This window comes from Lathyrus oleraceus, chromosome 5 (genome assembly GCF_024323335.1).
Source record: "Lathyrus oleraceus cultivar Zhongwan6 chromosome 5, CAAS_Psat_ZW6_1.0, whole genome shotgun sequence".
Lineage (NCBI taxonomy): Eukaryota > Viridiplantae > Streptophyta > Magnoliopsida > Fabales > Fabaceae > Lathyrus > Lathyrus oleraceus.
Window position 1 is genome coordinate 645810929 of NC_066583.1, and position 25091 is coordinate 645836019.

The window sequence follows — 25091 nt, forward strand, 5'->3', positions numbered from 1 at the left end:
ATGTTGAAGCTCTCCTCACATGGTGGATTTGTGGTTTTAGGTTGAGTTTTCTCCCTTTGATAACAAAAGATCTTAAGGCTTTTGACCAATCAATTCACCAACTTCTTTTGAGATTTTTTACCCCGAACTACGAGGTTTTGATCCTACCTTTTTAAGATGGTATGTAGGCAATGGGTTTATCCATTCAAACACAAAAATTGTAAATAATTTGTATATTCTTCTCTCATCTCCCCAATCATGTTTGCAAAAATATCTTTTTTCACAAATACCAACCTACCTTACAACATTTGTAAAAAGGGCTCCCTTAGAGTACTAAGGATGTTTTGGGTGCTTAAAACCTTCCCATTGCATAACCAACCCCCTTACCTAGACCTCTGACATTTTTATTAGTTTTTAACTTGATAAAACTTCTCGGTTTTTGTTCGCTTTCTAACCTTTCCTTTGGATAAATAGAAGTGCGGTGGCGACTCGAATTATATGATTTACTTTTGATTTAGTCAATAAATCTAAAGGTAACGAATACCCCGCTACAGTTAGATAGTTAACTTTGGTCAACTGGGTGACCAAAAAGTCAACAGTTGACCAAAAAGTCAACTTAGGTCAAAACATTTGTTTTCTTGTGAAAATAGACCATGATGACAATCCAATGCACAGATGAACTAGAACTATATTATGAATTGATTACCTAATGAACCAAGCATAAGTCAAAGTCTTGACCAACTATGAACATGTATGCACCATGACTGAATATGGATATGACTAGAAAGCCCAATATTCTTAAACCAAATAAAACATGCCAAGTCAAGACTCGAAATTCAATCATGTCAAACCAACCAACTGATACTTAATCAAGTAACAAATTGTAACACCTTGAACGAATTCTAACCAATGAATCAGAATCATGAATCTTTATCAAACAAATGAACCATCCATGACATACCAGATAAGTCAGATGAATCCTCATCCTTGAATGTGCATGCCACGTGACGATGCCATAACCAACAGCTAGGGTCTTAGGGATCTGAATGATCATGATGACGCTTCGTGCCCAACAACTAAGGTTTCAAGCTATGCTCCATGATGAATACAACCAGGATGAAATGCTCACCTATTATTCAATGTCAGGTGTGATAAAAACCTTTGAATCCACGATTATACCTTTTCAATGCATGTGGAATGTGTTATGATACAATGGATATGTGGTTGAGATGAATGCTTATTAGGATATGAAAATGATCGGAGGTTAGTGACCTAGATGAACTTGTGAAAGGTAGGGTGAATTTTGGGGTATGACAATTATGTGTTTTATAAATGCTATGAATTATATTATGATGAATGTTAAACATTATTGTTGTGTTGAATGTGAAATAACATGTTTTAAAACCTTATGAAGATGAGTGAGGAAACCTAGGAGAATAGCTTGATTAATAACTTAGAAAGATAATCTAGGTTATAGAAATGGGTACACGGTGATGCTTGGGCGCAACAGTACCTAGGTGCGTATCATGGACAAGTATTCATCCGATGAACGAATCAATACGCTTTGTATGAAACATGTGTGTTTTTATATAATGGGAATGAACCATGTTTTGATGCCATGAGAATTGATATGATATCATGAGAATTTGTTAATCTTTTTTGTGAGGAACCTTTGTTCCAAAAGTCCTATTTATTATTGAGAACTAATCACGTATTCGGAATTATTTATGATTATGCACATACCACTTCAAGGGCTTAGGTAAAGTGGTAAGTGGGGATGTGGCACTAATGATTCTTCCCTCAATTGGGTTTGAGCCCAACCATGGCGGACATGGGAGAAAGGTGGACACCTAAGTGGGTTAGAGTCTCATATGGTGAAAGATACCCTAAGTGGGTTAGAGTCCCATACGGGTGATGGTCGCTTGAACTGGGGATTAAGCCTCATAGAGGACCCGATATCCACCGTGAAAGTCGATCATACGGGCATGCGTGAACCAAGCCTTGTCCTAGACGTAGGTTCGGTTGAGGATCGATGTTGCATGAATCTGAATAGTGATTTATCGAGTTATGTGAACTCAAGTGACATGTTTCCACACATTGCGATTATCCCTTAGTACTCAAGTCCTAGTTACAAGGTGAGAGTGATGCACAAGTAACGGAAGGTGAATACTGGAGTTAGAATCAAGTAGAAACTCTGTAGAGCCGACTGGACCCATAAGATAGGAGAACTCACTGAAATTATTATCTCATCCCATTATTGTTGTTATTTTTCAAGTATTCCTTGCAGGTAGAATTCAAGAGAAGTTGTCTACTGATGTTTCAAGGGATGTAGTTATTCTGATCTTCCGCTGTGGAGTTGTGTACAATGAAGATATTGTACATAGTTATTATATTTTTATTTTTAGGAACTATTGTATAACATATCCCATTGATGTTTTTAGTTGGACACATGTATATAATGATGCCATTAGGCATTTACGTTGTGTCAGTACCAATTAATAACACTTGTATGATATTATTCTAGATATATATTATACTGGTTGTTACAGTGGGGATCGATAAAAATACCTTGGGCTATACTCTTTCTATAACTCCCTTCATCTCCCCCTTAAAGATGGCCAACAAAACCCTATCTTACAACACAAACAACATTCTTGGAGGTCTTGTTGGTGGAGGTAACTCCAAATGCTCCCGAAGGAAATACGCAAGGCAGGTGCTTGAAGCAAATATAATATCCCCTAGTTTTCTGAGAAGCTCCCAAGGGGAAATAGGGGTTAACATCATCTTCTACAGTGAGGACATCCTCGACATTAACCCTCACAATAATGATCCCTTGGTCATCACCATGTACCATGGAAATCGGGATATCAGGCGCATCTTGATAATGTTCACTCATAAATTTGTGTAAACAATCACGAGTTTAGTTCACTTAAAAGATCAACTAGAAAATCTCAAGAACAATTTGTGCAAAGAAAATATACAACGAAAAGTCTGTGTAATCTGGGTTTAAATGTTTGAATTGTAACTGATTGGATGCAAACAATAAACTTTGGATAAAGGTAATAAACAACAAACAAAATATATGAAGTAAATGACATTTAACGTAAATGCTTTGAATACAAATATTTGTTGAAAGTGTAAAGGATGGACACATACTCAAATTTCTCAAAAATTGTTTCGCTCGATAACTTGGGTACTATACTTCTATAGATAATGAATGAGAATTGCACGACCTCGACTACAATGTATAAGCCTGCATTATATACTAGTTCTGAAATAACTGTCGACAGTAGTCATTGGTTACATATTTGACGTGTGTCCTACTTGGCGGGCTACTTTGCTCTAACTTACTTCCATGCATATTCAAAGAAAAATTTATGAAAAATCATACAATCGTGGTAACTGTGCCAATAACCATTTTTTAAACACCTTGATTTCCCTTGTCAAGAGACTTCGATCGATCCCACAATGTTGATACTTCTCCATATCAAATAGTCTTCGGACTTGAAAGTATCCTAAGTCTTTGACACTTAATAAGTGTCTACTTCGATGTCGTGTCAAAGAGTTGCCATGTGACTCTTTCAAGATTATGAATATGTTTGGAAGAAATACTTATCCTAATCTTGTGGATCTATTCTTGAGATTCTTCCAAATCATGCTTATCATTATAGTTGAACTACTTAGTCAACGTGGTTAATATATCGAAGCTTCTAGTTGATAATTCCTGACACTTAACACTTTTCAACGTACCTATTACCACCCTTGTTGACTTTTCATCAGCTAAAAAATCTCTGATTAATAGATGTCGCCTAAAAATGCCACTTTCGATCATATGAATTAGATGGAAGAAAGGTGGCACTTTTTATAACTTCGTGACATTGTTCACAATAACATATACATGTCATGGTGATCATGACCACTTTTTATCAAACAGTCACTTCACGGATGTGCATGCAAACCTTCGTCGTTATTCTGATTTCCCATGACCATCGTGTCCATACGATTAAACCATATTAAAGAAAATATTTACTTTAAATTTTCTTCAAGAAATTCAAATGCCATGTGTTTTTTTTTCCGGTGCCACTTGTCCCACTTCGTTGGTGGGGAAACTAAAATGTTTCTCCATTTTGAATATATCCTCACTTTTAACTTTCCACTTTCTTCTTCTTATTCTTCAAAGCCCTAAATTTCAAGCTGCCATACCACTTTAATATTTATTCCTAGTAACTTTCAAAGAACATAATGACTTCTTCATCTTCATCAAAACTCCATGTTCCACTAGCTTCTAAAATCAATGCTTCTGCTGTGGTTGGTAAATGCATCTACATTTTTGAGCCACCAATGGAGGAGGAAAAAGTGATAATTTGGGATTCTTAGGTACTTGTCCCTTTCCCCATTTATGGTACTACTCATGCATTCCTATGTCATTTTCCTACTACTTCTGAGAAACCTGAATGGTTGAACAAGGTTTTCCCTTGTCACCGTAGTTACAAACCCATAATCTTTCAAGACAAAAACGTATGAGTTAGGGTTAATGAATTCTCCTAGACGTGTATTCCATGATTTTCCTTCCCCCAAAAATAAGGCATATATTGAATGGTTAAATAAGGTAAAAAAGAATAAAGGATATTTTTGGAGGGATCAAGAGATTTATGACTTGATTCAATTGTCAAGAATTAGCCTTACATTCAATCCCAACATGCTTATTGCATCTTTTCTCTTATGGGAAGGTTCTGCTAATATTTTCATCTATTCTGCCTTAGAGCAATAGGGTGAAAGCAGACGGGTTGAAGCCACCAGGCTTGCCTTGTTGGCATCAAAGGATGTCGGTCTGTCAATTGCATATGCTTTTAAGAAGTATGTCATCATGTTTACAGAACGTGGTGTCTTTGAACCATCCATGGCTCCCTTTGTCATTCGGAGTTATGGTCCCGACTGGTTTAAGAGAGAGTTTACTCCTCTTTCTCCTGAACATCTAGCTAAGGCTCTTAACATATGGTCAGTTTTCCTCCGACCAACTGTTTTGTCTACCAGGATTCTGGTGGGAAACAAGGGTTTGGGTCTCGTTAGATATCATCCTAACTTGGTGGCCCGGAAATTTGGTTTTTGTCAATTCCTACTAAAGTCATTCTTTCTTCACGAAACATAAATCTTCACAGTCACCACCCTTTATACAGAATGAAGAATACCATTCACAATTGGATTTCCTCACCATAGACACCATCACCATAACTCTTTTTTTAAATTTCAAGTCAACTATATATGCACACAAGAATTTGACGAATGATGGTCGAAGGATTAGCATACTCATTATATGGCAGCTACAATTATCCTGCAGCTTCTGACATATGCTTTTTCAATTGTGCAGAATCGGTTCAAGAAGATCACAAGTACACATATTAAATAAATCCAGGCTCTCCAACGTTACTTTGAGGTCGTATATAATCCTTGTGATATTTGTCTAACTATTTATGACGCATATCTTACTTAAAAACAAAAAAATACCAAGAAACTTCCAACTTTGAAAATTACTTCTTATGTAACTGATAGGTATAATTTTGCTTTAACGTTTTATTTTTCGAAGCTCTCACCATTGCTGACTTGTGAACTTGGCTTGGCCTTTTGTCTGTCATTTCCATATTGGCTCCCTTGTGGGTCTTTATTAGCTTTAAATAACACAATGAAAAAACTCGGTCATAGAGTAGTCTCAACTAAATATCACATGGATAATTATAAGGTCTATCTTCATGTCGACATTGAAAATGTATGAGTCTTATCTTCCATCTTAGTAGGTAACATACAAGACTCTTAGGAAATTATGATTTTCCATTATGCCCTTTACTTACTCATGCCGAATGTTTGCAGTTGCACATCTTATCACCCAGGAACCGAAGAAAAAATAGATAGAAACACCTGTGAAAGGTGACAAGTTCGAACCTGCATAGAAGCCCAAACAAGTACGCCTTGTAAAGATGTTCTTTATTTTAATCATGTTTGGTTTTCCCCTGTTTACTTTAGTCATTTCCCAGATTCAAAGAGAGCTAAAAAGGACATACCAAAAGAGGTCGAGTCCAATGATGATAGTGCTGACTACATGGTGTTTCCTCACCATGCCCCTACTAATCAACAAGAAGCCTTGATAGACAAAGTTGCAGATGCAGGTGCTAGTCATGCTAAGAACTAAAAATCGGAGGTTGATGCCTCTGAATCTTAGTTGGTCAAGAAAAAGAAGAAAACAAAGGGGTCGATTCCCGTCTCTTCAACAACAAAGAAACAAAGGAAGGAAATTGTCGTCATTTTCAGTGATGAGGAAGAAGAGAGAATCGTGTCTTCCCTCCTCAAAGAGAGGAACACAGGGCGTACAAAGCCCATTTCCCCTAATGGGGTTAGGAATGAACAACTCCCAGCCTTAAGGTAATGATGGCACTGCATTTTATTTATTTCCTATTTCGATCCATGTCTCGAAACCAGACTCATTTCTTGATTTGCCGAAAAATTCATTCTCCAACATATCTGCACCAAAACCAAGTTGCCTCTAACATCCAATAGTCGGTAGACCAAGATACCATCGCTTTTTTGACCGTACTTCTTGCAAAAATTGGTCGACACCAAAAGGTACTAGCTCCCCATTAGTTCATCTCAACAAGCTTGTGAGCCTGGTCGATGATGTTGTTGTCGAGCAACCCGTGGTTGAAAGAGGAAATCTACGTTCCAATTTGGGTTGAAGTAACTCTGGGAGTCCGTCTCCTCAAAGATATCAAGATTTTGATGAGTTAAATAGATCCATTGACACTCCAAAATATTAAGAACCTGGCAACATAATTCCAAAAGACCAGTGTCAAGGAGACAGTGATAGTGTGAAATATGTGTAGGTTCCCCAAACAAAACCAACAGTGGACGCTGAAAACCCTGCCCAGACTACTGCTGGAGCGAATCACCATTTGGTTCATGATTGTTCATCCAAAACCTCTCTTAGTCAAGAAGAGATCTTGGCCATCAAGGCGTAAATCCCTACAGAGGATTTAAGGAGGTTGGTAAAGAGTCAAAGGTCCGACTCTATTGGGAGGTCCTCAAGTTCTTCAGCCATGTCTAGTGGTTATGTTAAATATGACCCTATAACTACACTGGTTCGCAATTAAAAGCAAAGGTTTTGGAAATAGATTTCTTCAAGGATGTGGAAGACGATCCCTCTATTGAGTCTGAAGTTCAACAACTACTAACCCATCTTGGAGACCATGTTTTTCCTGACCCCCTCATTTAGTTCGTGTTGAACACCATGATTCAACATCCTAGGTCTCAAGCACCAATTATCCCTGATTAGGGTTTTGCACCTTTGACCACCATGATGAGCTCCCCACAATGATTGTAGCATCACAACTCCTAGGGCTTGATCTTCAAGCAAACCCTAGGTCCTTATCAAGTAAAATCAACCTCAAACCTTTGAATCTATGATGATGTTAGTACACTAGATGATATGGATATTCATTAATGCATATAAACCTTAAACCAAAAGGTTAGATGAAAATGAAAAGGGGAAGGAAAAATTTTGGGGTATGACAACGGGTATACGTGACTGGGACCCCTAGATTGAATCATTGTGGTACTTGTGCAATACGAGATTGTACTTGCCATTTAGTGTGGGCATGGTGAACAGGTTTATGGGGAAACCAAATGCATCACACTTGGCAGCAGTCAAGAGAATTTTGAGATATATCAAAGGTTTGATTGGCTGCAAAATTCTATTTCCCGCAATGAATATAGGTAGAAGCTGCAAATTTTTTGGTTATACCGACTCAAACTGGTGTGAAGATAAAGATGACAGAAAATCCATTGTAGGATACATCTTTATGTATGGAGAAACATCAACTTCTTGGTGTTCTAAGAAAGAACCAGTTGTGGCGCTCTCTTCTTGCGAGGATGAGTACAATTGCAGTGTCTATGTGTGTGTGTCAAGCTATATGGTTGATAAATTTGATGAAGGAGTTATGCATTGAAGAGTATGGAGTTGTGACATTAATGATAGACAACGTTTCCACTATAAACCTTATCAAGAATCCCATTGCACATGAGAGAAGCAAGCATATAGATATGAGATTTTACTACTTGAGAGAACTTGTGAGTGAAGGAAAATTAAAGTTGGGGTATTGTAAAAGTGAAAATCAAATGGTTGATCTGCTAACCAATGTTATGTCAATTGAAGTGCTCAAGAAGTTGAAAAAAATACATGAGTAAGGAACACTTAGAAAACTTGAATTAAGGTGGTGTGTTGAGAAAATAATGATCCAAGTGATCACGTGGTTATTGATAGTTCAATAAGTGGTTACCGATAGGTCAGCATGTGGTTACTGATAATTCAATAAGTGGTTATTGACAGCTCAACATGTAGTTACTGATAGTTCAATACACGGTTAATGCTAACTATGTATAAGGATGTAACACGTGTTTGTAAAGTTTATTATCCATCAATATACCATATATTCACCATAATTCTCTCTTAGTCTCTTATTTTCTCGATCTCTCCATTATTCACCATTATTTTTGTGATTGAGACTTTTATCCAACAAAAACTTATTTTTTTCTCCGGTTATTTTACTTTTGTATTTTCGTTCATTGGTATTGCATATGAAAGAAAACTTAATCTAACATTGGATATTTGAAAAGTATAAAATAAAAAAGTTCACCTTATTTCATCTACAATGTTGTCAAAGATATTGTATAATAGACTTGATTTCAAATTGAAAACTTTAAATTTATTATTGATTGAAATAAAATAAATTTTAAATAATAAATTTTCAGAAATTACTTTTCATTACTTAATTTTTTATTTTTTATTCTTTCTTAAAGTAAGAGTAATGTAGTGCAAAATTCACCAATTGGTGTGGTTCAAATAGTTATTAACTCAAATGTCAAAATCATATTCGGTCACATTCACACATTTAAGATTATTGTGCTTATAAAATTAAATTGGACAGTTCAAATTTTAACACATATTTTGACTTTTTTATATAAAAACGACCGAATTTAAAATCAAAATATTTAATCTCGATCTATCGAGTACAGTTATACTGAATACCTGTATTTGTCCAATAGAAAATAGTAAGATTAAATATGATGAAAATCCAAATGGTTATGACTTTCTTTATGTTTATAGTTTAGTTAATTTGAGACAAATTTATGCAAGAAACAGACTCTACCGATGACTTACTTTACTAGAGTTTACGACATAGCACACTATATAAACATGAGACATTTCATGTAGATCCATATGAAAGAAAACATGAAAAATGTCTCAATCTACTTCATCTCATTAGTAGTGTCAACTTGATTAAATGTTATATTGTTGGCCATAGTGTCCGGCGACATAATCTCCAGTGTAAGCATCTCCAAAGATGATGTTAGATTGGTGGCCATAGTGCCCTGGGATTTAGTTTCCATTGCAAGCATCTTCGAAGATATTTTCCTCAGATAATCCGACTGAAATAGAGAACGCCGCGATAAATTGTCAATCTTCCCTATGGTATGTGTTTGTACAAACTAAACTTTGACAATCATGTGGCTTCTAATCAGAGATATACCTGGCTTGTTGCAGCAGTAAAAAGCTTCTCTTCAAACCTCTCGGAAATCTTCCAAAGTTCATCCAATCCCTCTTCACCAGAAACAGGAAGATGTCTTTTTAATGTGTCCATTCTACAAAAATGAAAAAACAATGGTTTAATTAATAAATAATACTCCCTTTGCTCCTAATTATATGCAAAAATTGGTCTAAATCAAGTTAAAGTTGATGTATTTAATCTAAAATTTAGACCTAAATTTGGACCAAATATATCAACTTCTTTAATTAATTTTTGTTTATAATTAAGAACAGTGAGAGTATGAGAGAATATGAGATATTAATATGTTATAGTCATTAGACAATCTTCAAAGGATAGAGTATGACTGCCATGTAACAAAACCTCATTGAAATTATGAAATCATCTCGACGTATTCCGATAAAAATAATATAGTAGAATGGATAGCAGATATGGATTACAAGAACTAGAAATGTTCTAAGAATATTTTTTTTGTAACATGAGCAAAATTCAATCCTATAAAGATTACCATAGTTTTTCACTAAATACTCATTTTTACAAAAAAAACTCAGTAAAATAGAATGCAGAAAACCCAATGATCTTGTTCAAAAATAATGGCAGCATTCTCCGCCCAAACACACCACATGCTTTTAAAGATAACAGATCAATCAACAATTTATATTTGATTTCTCTTTTGATATACATTAACAGTCAAAGACTCAGTATTAAAACTAAAGCTTACACTTTGTTGACAATTCTTTGGCGTGATTCAGGCTTCAATCCACCTCTCCAATTACTAGTATCCATATTGGGTTCAGCTTCTTGATCAGACCTCAAATTATTAGTATCCATTGAATTTTAATTGACTGAAACCACACAAAAAAAACAGACAAATCAGACTTGGAAGTCAGAAAGGAAGGTATAAAGGATGAGAATATAGACGAATATAAAATTAAGAAAGTAATCAATGTCAGTTACTGACTTGTTGGAGAGTTAACCTGAGCTATCTACAAAACCGTGATTTCTAACTTTAGATTGTATTAAGATAAAAGAAGTAGCAACATGAGCAAATCAATCAAAGAAAAAAGGTTTGGTAAAACTAGTTTTTAGTCACCATGGACAAAGCATAAGAACAACCACACATCTCATGATTTGTACATGATTGTTATGAGTTTAATAAGATTTGTGCAATTTTGTAATTAATTCACTTACAACGGCCGCAATCTCTATAACACAACTGCTGAAATGGCGAAATCCCTAATGCTATCGCAATCTCGACCGCCATTTAAAACCCTAAAACTTGTTTAGAACAATTAAATTATAATAACTTGTGCAATCAACATGCTCTAAAATTGATGGAGAATTTCTATTGACTGTAGTAGTCAAAGAAAAGCTAAACAAAGCACATATCAATCTATTCATCAACAAACTAAGAATGCTAATTAAGTAACGTTAAACCTAGAAAGCATATCAAATAACAGCTGAAAGAATTACAAAAAAATGATATTCCTATAAAGCGTTACTCTTGTTAATCGATTATTCTCCAAATTTGGCTACAAAAAGATGAAGTTGCCAAATCTTTCTTTGGAAGATCTCCAGAGAGAATCAAACAAATACTAAGTTTTGTTAATTTTGTGATCAAAATCAACGACATATGTTCAACTAAATAATGAACGAAAATGGGACGATGAGAGAGAGAGAGGGAGAGAGGGGAACGGAACCTGAAGGTGGTAGACGGTGGAGATAAATATTCCGGCAGTGGCGCGAGCTGTGGTACTGGTTCGGTTGCGTGTCTGAAAGGGGGCTTGGGCGTAAATTTAGTTTAAATTCTCTTTCTAAAGACACTTTATAAAGTGTTCAAGATATTGATTTTTGATAAAGAGGTGTTCAAGATATTGATTTTTGATAAAGAGTTTAAAGATACTTTATGGTGTAAAGAAATATTACATTTACATTCAATCAAAAATATGTTATATTGTGAAATCATAATAATATTGTAAAAATAAAAATGTGATGTAGCACGATACATGATCTTATTGGTTGACAGTGTAAAAATATTTTACACAATCAATACATATTTCTATTTAGGAAATAGTTATGAGTTCTTTTATTCAATTTAATTATATTATTTCTGGTTAAACTCTAGGGTCCTAATCCCATGTGAAAGTTAGAGGGTGAAAATTAAAAAAAAAATTGAATCAGTTAATATTTCATGAGTTATCCTAAGCTTTGTTTGTTTGGATAGATGAAATCTAATGGTGCACAGAGGTATTTGATAGAATTATGCTCGATATTATATATATAAACAATAATTTAATATTTTAATTTATATTTTATTATTTAAAATAGAGATTAATTGTTATGCACTGTCGGTATAATAAATTTTACACCGTCAATGTATCACAATCATCCGTCTGTATTACTTTCTAAATGTTTAAAATAAAAGTCAAACCTTTTAAATAAATGAGTGGTTGTGATTAAGTGTGTAAAAAGTCCTTACACTGTCAGTGTATATCATTTGATACGAGGAAATATGAATATCTCTATTTAAAAATTGGTTTTGTTGTATGATGACGGAGCGGAGATATCTGAGTCTGTTTTGGATGAGAATAGAGATTGTTCAGAGATTCGAGTTTGGATATGGGAAGTAAAAATCGTCATTGGTCCGTCCATTGTCATCCCTAGATGGAATGAAGTCGTATTTCATTGTTTGAATAATTTAATATCAGATAGAGCGCAACGGAATAAAGTAACACAAATTCAATTTCACTCAATCACTTATCACTCTATTTCTTCTTCTCCGATTTGAACGGAATGAAGAATTTGTCTTATCCCGACTTAGAATTTCCAAACAATGGAATGTAATCTTTATTCTACTCTGCTTTATTCCACTATATTTTTTTTCCATTTCACTATGTTCATTTTATGATATCTAAACATAACATTAATGTCTGATTCCTAATTATGGAAAAAAAAATGAGAATTTAATTGTTATGCATTTTTAGTATTTTGAACTTTTGAATCCATCATTGATTCGGTCAAAGTATGGATTATTGAGTTATTGATTTTACTTTTTGTATTTTAAAATTTTGAATAGTTCATTTTAATTGTTCATTGAACTTCCATGATTGTTAATTTAGTGACAATTATACTTAAAATATTAATAGAGTGGAAAAAAACATTAATTTAGAAAAGTTGTTAAGGTTGTGGTTCGCGCTAACATATTTTAGTTATGAGACGATACAACTTTAAGCATATAAATTAAATAAAATGTACTAACACTTGCTGAAATAAGTATAAAGTATTCTATTTGACTGAATTTCGAGACTAATAAATTAAAAACGACTTCTTGCAATCCCCCAAACATGAGGGTACAACATAAAGTCTGGAAGAGCTAGTAAGAATAAGAGTTTCAATTGTTTTTCATTTAATCGAATCGATTAGTAACATAATAATAATCTGATATATCTCTAGAGGGAAATAATACTTGTTTCTATCTTTTGCAATTATTGTATACCATAACCTTTATTTTTTTAATTCATTTTGTTATATTTTTATTAGAATAATAATAAAATGAATTCCAAGTATTTCTTCTATTTAGGTTGTAGATTAGAGTCAGCGGCAGCAGGCGTACACATGAAGTTAGTGAAAAGCAATATGAGCAAATAAATATACTGAAAGCCAAATAATGGTCTCCACCGCTAAGGAATTCTTCTATTTGTTTGGCGTAAAGTTGAAATTTTTGACCATCTTTTCTCAACTTGTAGAGGTCCAAATAAAGTAAAATCAACAACAAATGAAAGCTTACACCTAAAGCTCAATAACAAATGAAAGCTTACACCTAAAGCTACGACACTCACCAAGACATAAACTTGATTCATATAGTGTTCAATATATAAAATGTATCCGATTTATTATATCACAAGATATCAAGAAAGATGTTGGAGCTAAGTCACTTGCATATGATGAGCAAATCCATTATCAGTTGAAAACCCCCTAATACTTCAATGGATAAGTAAGGCAATATTGTGAGCCAAATGCATTCCTTGTTGAAAAGAAATGGTCAACTTCCCAGATAGTACATGATATGATAATACTTAATTACTGATACCAGCAACTCACAGGATAACAAGCATCAGAAAACTAGTTGTGACAGCACTATGACTTCTGCAGCCGATAACAGTTGCATATTGGAGCTATGGGAGACCGGCAACCATCCTTAAACTTCCATCTGCCCATCAATGGTGCTTGACAGCCCTACAGGCCAGTGCTTCAAACGCTCCCATTGCACGCTACAAGGAAATAGTTGTGTCCTGCTTAATAACTATAGCTTAGGTTTGGCCTACTGCTATGTTCAAGCAATAAACAGCTTAGGTTTGGCCTCCTACTATGTTCAAGCAATAAACATTGGTTTAGTAAGCTCAATCCAATTAATAAAACATAGCTTTGTGAAAAAAGACAAATGAAGTAGGGTCTCATCACACAGCATGTATGAGTTCAGCTTGCTGTTCTCTCTGGTTGTTTCTTAACATTTGCACTAAGATTTGACATTTCTCAAACCAATTCAAATCTGTCTAGTATTTTGGAAACAAGGTCCACCAAATGAGAACAAAATTTGTAAGGATAAGAAACGGACTGAGTTTGAGGTTAACAAATATCACTGAGTCTCGAAATGTGCTTAAGTTTCCTGATATCAGTAACAGGGAAAGTCCCGACTCTTTGTTCCCAACTCTCTCAAAATGAAGGACCTATTCCTCAACAAATTCTCCTCCCAAAGCCTTTGTTCCCAACTCTTTCCTCGGCTTAGACGAAAGTCCTTTGGCCAACATCTCTTCATCATACTTCCTAGCCGTATCTATCAACCCTTTCTCCACGAGAGCATCAATCAAAACATTATAAGCAGAGGCATCAGGACTACATCCAAGTTCTTCCATTCTATTCCACACCAGAAAAACCAATCGAAGAAACCCCCACCTTGCAAACTTCTTGAGAAGCATAACATATGTGTCCATAGTAGGACGAACCCCACTTTCAATCATCCCATCAAACAACTCAATTATAAACTTAGGTTTCTCAAGACAAGAAAAAAAGCATTGATAAGAAACAGCATTAGGAGAACAACCATTTTGACGCATAGTTCGAAGTAATGTAAGAGCTTCCTTATATCTATAATTATCGCACAAAAGCCTAATGATTGTATTATAAGTAACAACAGTAGGATTAAAACCCAAATCCTTCATTTCTCGAAATAGCCTAATTGAAAAATCAACACCTTGAGAAACACCAATGGCTCTAATCACAATGTTATAAACAACAACATCTAATTTAATACCTTTTCTCTTCATCTCCTTAAACAACTTCACAGCTTTCCAAGGCTTTCCACCTTTAGACAAAATATCCATATAAATTGAATAAGAATGTAGATCCTTTTGAACCCCTAATTTATCCATTTCATCCCAAAACTCCCAACACTTACTCCACCATCCCAATTTGTACCAACCACGAAGAACAATGTTGTATATCTTAGTATTATTACTACTCAGAACCCCATCAACATTCCAAGCTAAATTAAGAGTCTTTTTCTTACCGAAAACCAAGTCTTGAGCTTCGAGGACATGTTTATATTCGCAGAGAGCGTCAATGAGGTTGGAGAAAGAGGTTTCGTCTTTCAAATTGAACTCACTGAGACGTTGAAAAGTGGTGACTGCGTCTTCCACGCAGTGAGCGGAGATGTAGCGTTTGAACATGACGCGGAAGGTGGTGTGATTGGGGAAAGAGTGAGGATTGTTGCGCATTTTGTGAATTAAATTCCAACATTGTTGGAATTCGAAGAATTTGCCGAGAATATCTAGGGTTAGGTTATATGTTTCTGTGGAGTGACGGAATTCAAATTCGGTTTCTACCCAATTGAAGAATTCAAGTGCGCGTTTCCAGTCGTTGTTGAAGGAGTTTAGGGTTTGATGAACGGTGGTGTGATCAACAGCGGCGGGAATATGAGCGGGAACGGGAACGGGATTAGGGTTTTGTGTCGTGAAGTTGTTGTTGTGGAAAGAGGAATGGGATTGGAAGGGTATGAAGCGAAATCGAAGGAGGCGAGTTGTTGAAGATGGAAGATGAATTGGCCAACAACGCATTGTTCCGTCGGCCTGAGGGAGGCGGAGCTTGTTCTTTCCTCACGGCAAACAGACCTATCAATATCGGTTTCAAAATGAACAAGATGCCAATTGTTGAATACACTCCATCAATTATTTACACAAAATTTCAAAAATAACCCTTAAATGTGTATTTTAAAAGTCATACGCACTTAATACCCATGTTTAAGTGTATTAAGTTAGTTATTAAGATTGACCTTCTCACCGTGCCTAACATATGATACATAGGTTTAATTTCATAATGACACAATTTCAAAATAATTTGGATTTCAATCTTTGATTTTTTTTTTAATTTCACGTGCATGCATCACCTAAATAGTTTAAAGGTATAATGTTGAACATTAGAGCTTAGGTTTTGTGCATACTTTATTTCTACTTCGTGCATTTGCTTCAGTGTAGTTCAGATTTTGAAATATGAACCCTTAGTTCGGATAAAAAAACATGGAGTTTCATGTTATTTATTTCTTTGATTGGTTGCTTTTGTGTTGGTTTTGCTTCATCGTTTTTTATTTTAATATTTTGTTATGACATGTTTCTATGCCTATTTGATTGTAGGAAAAATGTATAACAATTAAGAAGGACTGGGACATGGTAGAGTGATTCAAAATGATTTCTTTTGTATGAAGAAAGTTAGACCCTCACGACTTGTAATTGGAGAGACTTTGTTTGTTGGTGAGGGATCTTCTTCCAAGGTTAATGTGTCTTCATCATCATCTTCTCGAATTCATGTGTCCTTTGTTGTCCTAGGAGCCCATCTTGTCCTAGAATCTCCCGCTACCTCCGATGTTATTGTGTATGATGGTTTCCCATGAGGCTTTCATTGCTTCCTCTATATCCAGACCATATTGCTAGGCATGTGGGGGTAGCATAAATCTTTAATTACTCTTTTAGACATTTGTGTTATAATATTTGAATTGTCTGATGATGGATGTATTTACTTTTTACAGTATTGTGATACGTTAAAATTTATCAGTCGCGGTAGGAAGGTTGCAAAGTTTGCGCGACCTGATGAGCCATGTTTTCGGGATGTCTTGCAATCTGGGATGCATGATTTATGCAGGACGTGTAACACCCTTCTAAAATACCCCAAAAATAAATTATAACCTCAAAACATAAATCAGAGTAAATATGCAACTAAGGGTGTCACACTTGACACTTCACACCGTGTTCCAAAATATCTGGTCATACTCATTTATTTATCAAAGTAAACATTTGCATAATTCGCAGCGGATAGAAATTAACAACAACATGCAAACCATGTAATACATTACATGTAAAGTTGTTCAACAACCAAATGAAAACATAGTAAAACATCTCATCCCGATGTTACATCTACCAGAGCATGACCCACTAAGGAACTACACTAGACTCCAAGGACTAGCTTCTACTCAATCACTGCTCGTTACCTGAAAACATAGTTGTAAGGGTGAGTTCCTCAATCGATATAATAAGCATTATAACATATCATGTAATGCTAAGTAAATTAACACATCTCATCACCCTAATCAGATCACACATTCAGCAACAGCAACATCAACTCAATATCATAATCATACTCAACACAACCACACAACACACGTATAATATTGGAATACATCCATTCATATTATACGCCATACATACATTATGCAATGAGACTCCATGCATGCGGTACCGACTATTCGTGAACATATAGTTCAACCTCACCGATCAAATCCAGATACGGCTACCAAGCTCACTAGTCCCACTCATTTGAGACCTAGTGACTCACTCACTAATTCCTCACCATGGGAATTAGCTACCACCCCAAGGGCTATGATATGCACGCTAATCACCTAGCATGCAAACATCAACAACAATCCACAATACTAACTCACTAATTCCTCACCATGGGAATTAGCTACCACCATAAAGGCCACAATATGCAAGCTAAATCACTTAGTCATGCAACATCAACAATCATCCACAATGGACATATGCTCACACTCTAAGCCATAAACAGTCCGTTCATAATTTCATACATGATAGATACATTCACAACATTATGCATATCATCATACATCATCAACATATTCACCACATAATCATATCATGTCATACCACATAGTCAATCACAGCATTAGCACACTCTACTAATACCTATACTACTCAAAACAACGGGAAATGATCCCTACTCTATCATACATCAGCTAAATTACATTACTCAGCTGAACAACCAAAAACTGCACAACAACAGCACAGAAAAATCACAATCCTGCCCATACGCGTATTGCCTAGTCCCATACGCGTATGGCCCAATTCTCAGCCAATCCCATACGCGTACCACCTATCTCATACGCGTATGCTACGCGTACTACTTCCCCATACGCGTACCAACAGAGGCCAAACCACGTTCAAAACATCATCTTCCTCATCCATACGCGTATTGCCTAGTGCCATACGCGTACCAGACCATCTCATACGCGTATTGCCTAGTGCCATACGCGTATGACCAGAAACCAGATTTCCAAATCTGCTATGGTTTTCTCTACCACGAGATTCCTCAGATCCAACCTCCCACAGTCCAATTTTTACACAACATTCATTCATATTGTTTAACACCGATCATACACATTCAATCTCACAATTTCTAACCTTATTACCTCTAATTCCTACGAATTTCCTCAATCATACTCATATCTCATTCATCCAAAATTTCACAATTTCAACATTCATCATCTAATTAGAGTCAAATCAATGGTTTCTCACTACCCATTACATGTTATCCCATAATACCTATCAAACGAAGATAAACCCCCCTTACCTGAGTTAATCCGGCAACCCTTCAGCTTCAAGCTCTTCCTCTCTTCAACCCTTGTTCTCTGGCTCTTTTTCCACTTTTCTGTCTCTTTTCCTTTTCACGTGAAAATAACCCTTTTACCAAATGGGACCTTTTCTAATTCCAACTTTTATTCCAATAATAATAATAATAATAAAATAATCCAATAATAATAATTCCAATAAAAATATTCCAATTATTTAATTAAATTAATAAATATATTATTAACTTAAATTAAATAATTATCTTATTTTATCGGGGTGTTACAACTCTCCCCCACTAAAAGAGTTTTCGTCCTCGAAAACATACCTCAAGCGAATAACTCCAGATACGACTCCTTCATCTGGCTCTCAAGTTCCCAAGTCACATTGCCACCTGCTGGTCCTCCCCAAGCTACCTTTACCAAAGCAATCTCTTTACCCCGCAACTGCTTCAACTCTCGATCCTCGATCCTCATAGGTGATGTTTCAGCAGTCAGGTTATCTCTCACCTGTACATCATCTACTTGGACCACATGCGACGGATCAGGAATGTACCTCCTCAACTGAGACACATGAAAAACCTCATGCAAATTCGCAAGTGACGGCGGTAAAGCGATACGATAGGCTACCTCTCCTATCCTCTCCAAAATCTGATAAGGACCAATAAATCGAGGTGTCAACTTCTTCGACTTCAAAGCTCGACCAACCCCAGTTATCGGAGTAACACGAAGAAACACATGATCTCCCTCTTGAAACTCAAGTGACTTCCTCCTCTTGTCGTGATAACTCTTCTGACGACTCTGAGCAATCCTCATCTTCTCCTGAATCATCTTAATCTTTTCCGTAGTTTGTTGAACAATCTCCGGTCCAACCACAGCACTCTCCCCGGACTCATACCAACATAAAGGTGTCCGACATCTCCTACCATACAAAGCTTCAAACGGTGCCATACCAATGCTCGAATGAAAACTATTGTTGTAGGTAAACTCAATCAAAGGTAAATAACAATCCCAAGCACCTCCCTTTTTCAAAACACAAGCCCTCAAAAGATCCTCTAGTGACTGAATCGTCCTCTCAGTCTGACCGTCAGTTTGCGGATGATATGCAGAACTCAATCTCAGCTTAGTTCCCAAAGCCCTCTGCAAACCTTCCCAGAACTTCGATGTAAATCTAGGATCTCTGTCCGAAACAATACTCGACGGAATACCATGCAAACTTACAATCTTCTCAATATACAACTCAGCTAATCTTTCTAACGGATAATCCATTCTAATCGGAATAAAATGAGCCGATTTTGTCAATCTGTCAACAATCACCCAAATAGCTTCACAATTCTTAATTGTCCTCGGTAAACCAGAAACAAAATCCATACTGATACTATCCCACTTCCATTCTGGAATAGCCAACGGTTGCATTAGCCCAGATGGCTTCTGATGCTCAATCTTTGACTTCTGACAAGTCAAACAAGAATAAACAAAACTCGCAATTTCTCTTTTCATTCCCGGCCACCAAAATAACTTTTTCAAATCATGATACATCTTCGTAGCCCCAGGATGAATACTCAAGCCACTACGATGTCCTTCCTCAAGAATACTCTTCTTAAGTTCGGTAACATCCGGAATACACACCCGATTACCAAATTTCAAAACACCATTCTCATCAACTCTGAATTCACCACCTTGACCTTGATTCACTAGAGTCAACTTATCAACCAAAAGCACATCGGATTTCTGACCCTCTCTAATCTCATCCAGAATACCACTCGTTAACTTCAACATTCCCAATTTAACACTATTGTGAGTACTCTCACACACCAAACTCAAGTCTCTAAACTGCTCAATTAAATCCAGTTCCTTAACCATTAACATAGACATATGTAATGATTTCCGACAGTGCATCAGCCACTACGTTTGCTTTACCCGGATGGTAATTCAAACCAAAGTCATAATCCTTCAGAAACTCTAACCATCTCCTCTGTCTCATATTCAGCTCTTTCTGATCAAACAAATACTTTAAACTTTTATGGTCACTGAAAACCTCAAATCTTGACCCGTACAAGTAATGCCTCCATAACTTCAGAACAAATACCACAGCTGCCAACTCTAAATCGTGTGTCGGATAGTTCCTCTCATGAACCCTCAGCTGTCTCGAAGCATAAGCTATAACTTGCTTATTCTGCATCAAAACACCACCCAAACCCAACAATGAAGCATCACAGTAAACCTCAAATAGTCCTGACGGACTCGGTAATATCAGAATAGGAGAAGTAGTCAACCTTCTCTTTAACTCTTGGAAACCTTCTTCACATTTTGAGTCCCAAACAAAAGCTTGCCCCTTTCTAGTCAACATCGTCAACGGTAATGCCAACTTAGAAAATCCCTCAATAAATTTCCTATAATAACCTGCAAGTCCAAGAAAACTCCTTATCTCAAAAACTGACTTCGGAGCTTCCCACTTAGATACCGCTTCTATCTTAGAAGGATCAACAGCAACACCACCTCTGGAAATCACATGACCAAGAAAACTAACCTCTTCTAACCAAAATTCACACTTAGACAGTTTAGCAAATAACTTCTTTTCGCGTAGAACTCCTAAAACCACTCTCAAATGTTCAGCATGCTCTTCTTCAAATTTCGAATACACCAAAATATCGTCAATAAACACCACAACAAACTTGTCTAGGTACGGATGGAAAATCCTATTCATATACTCCATAAATACTCCAGGCGCATTAGTCACACCAAAAGGCATTACAGAATACTCATAATGTCCATACCTTGTTCTGAAAGCAGTCTTCTGAATATCCTCAGTTTTCACACGTATCTGATGATACCCAGATCTCAAATCTATTTTGCTGAACACACTCGCACCAACCAACTGATCTATCAAATCATCAATCCTCGGCAAAGGATACCGATTCTTGATCGTCACTTTATTCAGTTGCCTGTAGTCCACACACAACCTCATAGTACCTTCTTTCTTCTTAACCAATAACACTGGTGCACCCCACGGTGACACACTCGGACGAATAAATTTCTTATCCAACAGATCTTCCAGCTGACTCTTCAATTCAGTTAACTCAACAGCAGACATACGGTACGGAGCCATCAATATCGGCCTAGTACCAGGTACCAAATCAATCGAGAACTCAACTTCACACTCGGGAGGTAATTCATTCACTTCTTCAGGAAACACATCAGGAAAATCACACACCACGGCTAGATCACAAATCGCCAGTTTATCTTTAGCCTCCAAAGTCGCTAACAGCATAAACAACTCTGCTCCATCTACTACTGCCTCATTCACCTGCCTTGCTGATAGAAACAAACTCTTTTCTTCCTCAATCTCCGGAAAGATCACAGTCTTATCAAAACAGTTGATATAGATTCGGTTAAACACCAACCAGTTCATACCCAGGATAACATCAATCTGCACTAGTGGAAGACACACTAGGTCCATCCCAAAGTCTCTACCAAAAATACTCAAAGGACAATTTAAACAAACTGAAGTAGTAGTCACTGAACCCTTCGCAGGAGTATCAATTACCATACTTCCATGCATCTCAGATATCTCTAATTTAAGTTTCACAGCACAGTCCAAAGATATAAAGGAATGAGTCGAACCTGTGTCAATAATAGCTACAAGAGGAAAGCCATTAATATAACACGTACCTCGGATCAAACGATCATCTGCAAAAGTCTCAGAACCCGATAAAGCAAAGACCTTGCCTCCCGACTGGTTCTCTTTCTTCGGCTTAGGACACTGTGGACTGATATGACCCACTTCTCCACAGTTGAAACAAGTCACAGTCTTCAACCGGCACTCTGCAGCCAAGTGCCCACCTTTTCCACACTTAAAACACTTCTTCTCATTACTGGTACACTCATGGATACGATGTCCCGCCTGACCACATCTGTAACACTTAGCAGGGGCACTGGAGTCTCCCCCACTAGGTCTCTCCATCCCACTCTGTCTCTGGAAACCTTTGCCAGCTGCATACGGTTTCCCACGATCATTCTGATTCTTGCCTTTCCTATCAACCCTTTGCTGATAGCTCTCCGCTCTGGCCTTGGTATCCTGTTCAAAAATCCTGCAACAGTCAACCAAATCAGAAAACACTCTAATCCGCTGATACCCAATAGCTTGCTTGATCTCGGGACGTAACCCGTTCTCAAACTTCACACATTTTGAAAATTCCCCAGTAGCCTCGTTATAGGGAGTGTAATACTTCGACAGCTCTGTGAACTTAGCAGCATACTCAGTGACAGACCGATTGCCCTGCTTCAATTCCAAGAACTCTATCTCTTTCTTTCCTCTGACATCCTCTGGAAAATACTTCCTCAGGAATCTCTCTCTGAACACAACCCAAGTGATCTCAGCATTCCCAGCAGATTCCAACTCAGTGCGGGTAGCAACCCACCAATCATCTGCTTCCTCTGACAGCATATGCGTACCGAACCTGACCTTCCGGTTATCGGCACGCTCAGTCACTCGGAAGATCCTCTCGATCTCCTTCAACCACTTCTGAGCGCCATCTGGATCGTATGCTCCCTTGAACATTGGAGGATTGTTCTTCTGGAACTCACTCAGTTGACGAGCAGCTCCCATTCCCACAACATTCGGATTCCCTCCAAGTACTCCAGCTAGCATACCCAGAGCCTCAGCAATCGCAGCATCGTCTCTACCTCTTCCAGCCATCTCTATTCTGAAAACCCAACAAGCTAAACAATAAGTACTGATAGGGTTACACAACACCTATCCCGTACAGGGGAACAAAATAATTACGACTCGACTCGACCGACTATGCTCTGATACCACTAATGTAACACCCTTCTAAAATACCCCAAAAATAAATTATAACCTCAAAATATAAATCAGAGTAAATATGCAACTAAGGGTGTCACACTTGACACTTCACACCGTGTTCCAAAATATCTGGTCATACTCATTTATTTATCAAAGTAAACATTTGCATAATTCGCAGCGGATAGAAATTAACAACAACATGCAAACCATGTAATACATTACATGTAAAGTTGTTCAACAACCAAATGAAAACATAGTAAAACATCCCATCCCGATGTTACATCTACCAGAGCATGACCCACTAAGGAACTACACTAGACTCCAAGGACTAGCTTCTACTCAATCACTACTCGTTACCTGAAAACATAGTTGTAAGGGTGAGTTCCTCAATCGATATAATAAGCATTATAACATATCATGTAATGCTAAGTAAATTAACACATCTCATCACCCTAATCAGATCACACATTCAGCAACAGCAACATCAACTCAATATCATAATCATACTCAACACAACCACACAACACACGTATAATATTGGAATACATCCATTCATATTATACGCCATACATACATTATGCAATGAGACTCCATGCATGCGGTACCGACTATTCGTGAACATATAGTTCAACCTCACCGATCAAATCCAGATACGGCTACCAAGCTCACTAGTCCCACTCATTTGAGACCTAGTGACTCACTCACTAATTCCTCACCATGGGAATTAGCTACCACCCCAAGGGCTATGATATGCACGCTAATCACCTAGCATGCAAACATCAACAACAATCCACAATACTAACTCACTAATTCCTCACCATGGGAATTAGCTACCACCATAAAGGCCACAATATGCAAGCTAAATCACTTAGTCATGCAACATCAACAATCATCCACAATGGACATATGCTCACACTCTAAGCCATAAACAGTCCGTTCATAATTTCATACATGATAGATACATTCACAACATTATGCATATCATCATACATCATCAACATATTCACCACATAATCATATCATGTCATACCACATAGTCAATCACAGCATTAGCACACTCTACTAATACCTATACTACTCAAAACAACGGGAAATGATCCCTACTCTATCATACATCAGCTAAATTACATTACTCAGCTGAACAACCAAAAACTGCACAACAACAGCACAGAAAAATCACAATCCTGCCCATACGCGTATTGCCTAGTCCCATACGCGTATGGCCCAATTCTCAGCCAATCCCATACGCGTACCACCTATCTCATACGCGTATGCTACGCGTACTACTTCCCCATACGCGTACCAACAGAGGCCAAACCACGTTCAAAACATCATCTTCCTCATCCATACGCGTATTGCCTAGTGCCATACGCGTACCAGACCATCTCATACGCGTATTGCCTAGTGCCATACGCGTATGACCAGAAACCAGATTTCCAAATCTGCTATGGTTTTCTCTACCACGAGATTCCTCAGATCCAACCTCCCACAGTCCAATTTTTACACAACATTCATTCATATTGTTTAACACCGATCATACACATTCAATCTCACAATTTCTAACCTTATTACCTCTAATTCCTACGAATTTCCTCAATCATACTCATATCTCATTCATCCAAAATTTCACAATTATTCATCATCTAATTAGAGTCAAATCAATGGTTTCTCACTACCCATTACATGTTATCCCATAATACCTATCAAACGACGATAAACCCCCCTTACCTGAGTTAATCCGGCAACCCTTCAGCTTCAAGCTCTTCCTCTCTTCAACCCTTGTTCTCTGGCTCTTTTTCCACTTTTC

General features: G+C 36.9%; 2 protein-coding genes across 2 annotated transcripts; both read right to left on the bottom strand.

The window, feature by feature from the left end:
• Positions 1-9088: 9088 nt before the first annotated feature.
• Positions 9089-11434, bottom strand: LOC127087610 (mediator of RNA polymerase II transcription subunit 15a). The gene is made up of 4 exons (XM_051028531.1): positions 11270-11434; positions 10291-10414; positions 9555-9666; positions 9089-9453 (listed from the first exon to the last, which is right to left on the bottom strand). The coding sequence occupies exons 2-4, from the start codon at positions 10398-10400 to the stop codon at positions 9274-9276; spliced, it is 402 nt and encodes a 133-aa protein (XP_050884488.1). The 5' UTR covers positions 10401-10414; positions 11270-11434; the 3' UTR covers positions 9089-9273.
• A 1803-nt stretch (positions 11435-13237) lies between these two features.
• On the bottom strand, positions 13238-15823 carry LOC127087611 (pentatricopeptide repeat-containing protein At1g80550, mitochondrial). The gene has a single exon (XM_051028532.1). It carries the CDS (start codon positions 15680-15682, stop codon positions 14297-14299), a length of 1386 nt encoding a protein of 461 aa, XP_050884489.1. The 5' UTR covers positions 15683-15823; the 3' UTR covers positions 13238-14296.
• Between the last annotated feature and the right edge of the window lie 9268 nt (positions 15824-25091).

Excerpts from the sequence above, each read along its gene's own strand:
- LOC127087610 (XM_051028531.1), bottom strand. The coding sequence starts at position 10,400 with ATGGATACTAATAATTTGAGGTCTGATCAAGAAGCTGAACCCAATATG. Across the intron at positions 9,667-10,290 it reads CAAAGAATTGTCAACAAAGT|AATGGACACATTAAAAAGAC; the intron begins GTAAGCTTTAGT and ends TCATTTTTGTAG. Across the intron at positions 9,454-9,554 it reads TTACTGCTGCAACAAGCCAG|TCGGATTATCTGAGGAAAAT; the intron begins GTATATCTCTGA and ends TCTCTATTTCAG.
- LOC127087611 (XM_051028532.1), bottom strand. The coding sequence starts at position 15,682 with ATGCGTTGTTGGCCAATTCATCTTCCATCTTCAACAACTCGCCTCCTT.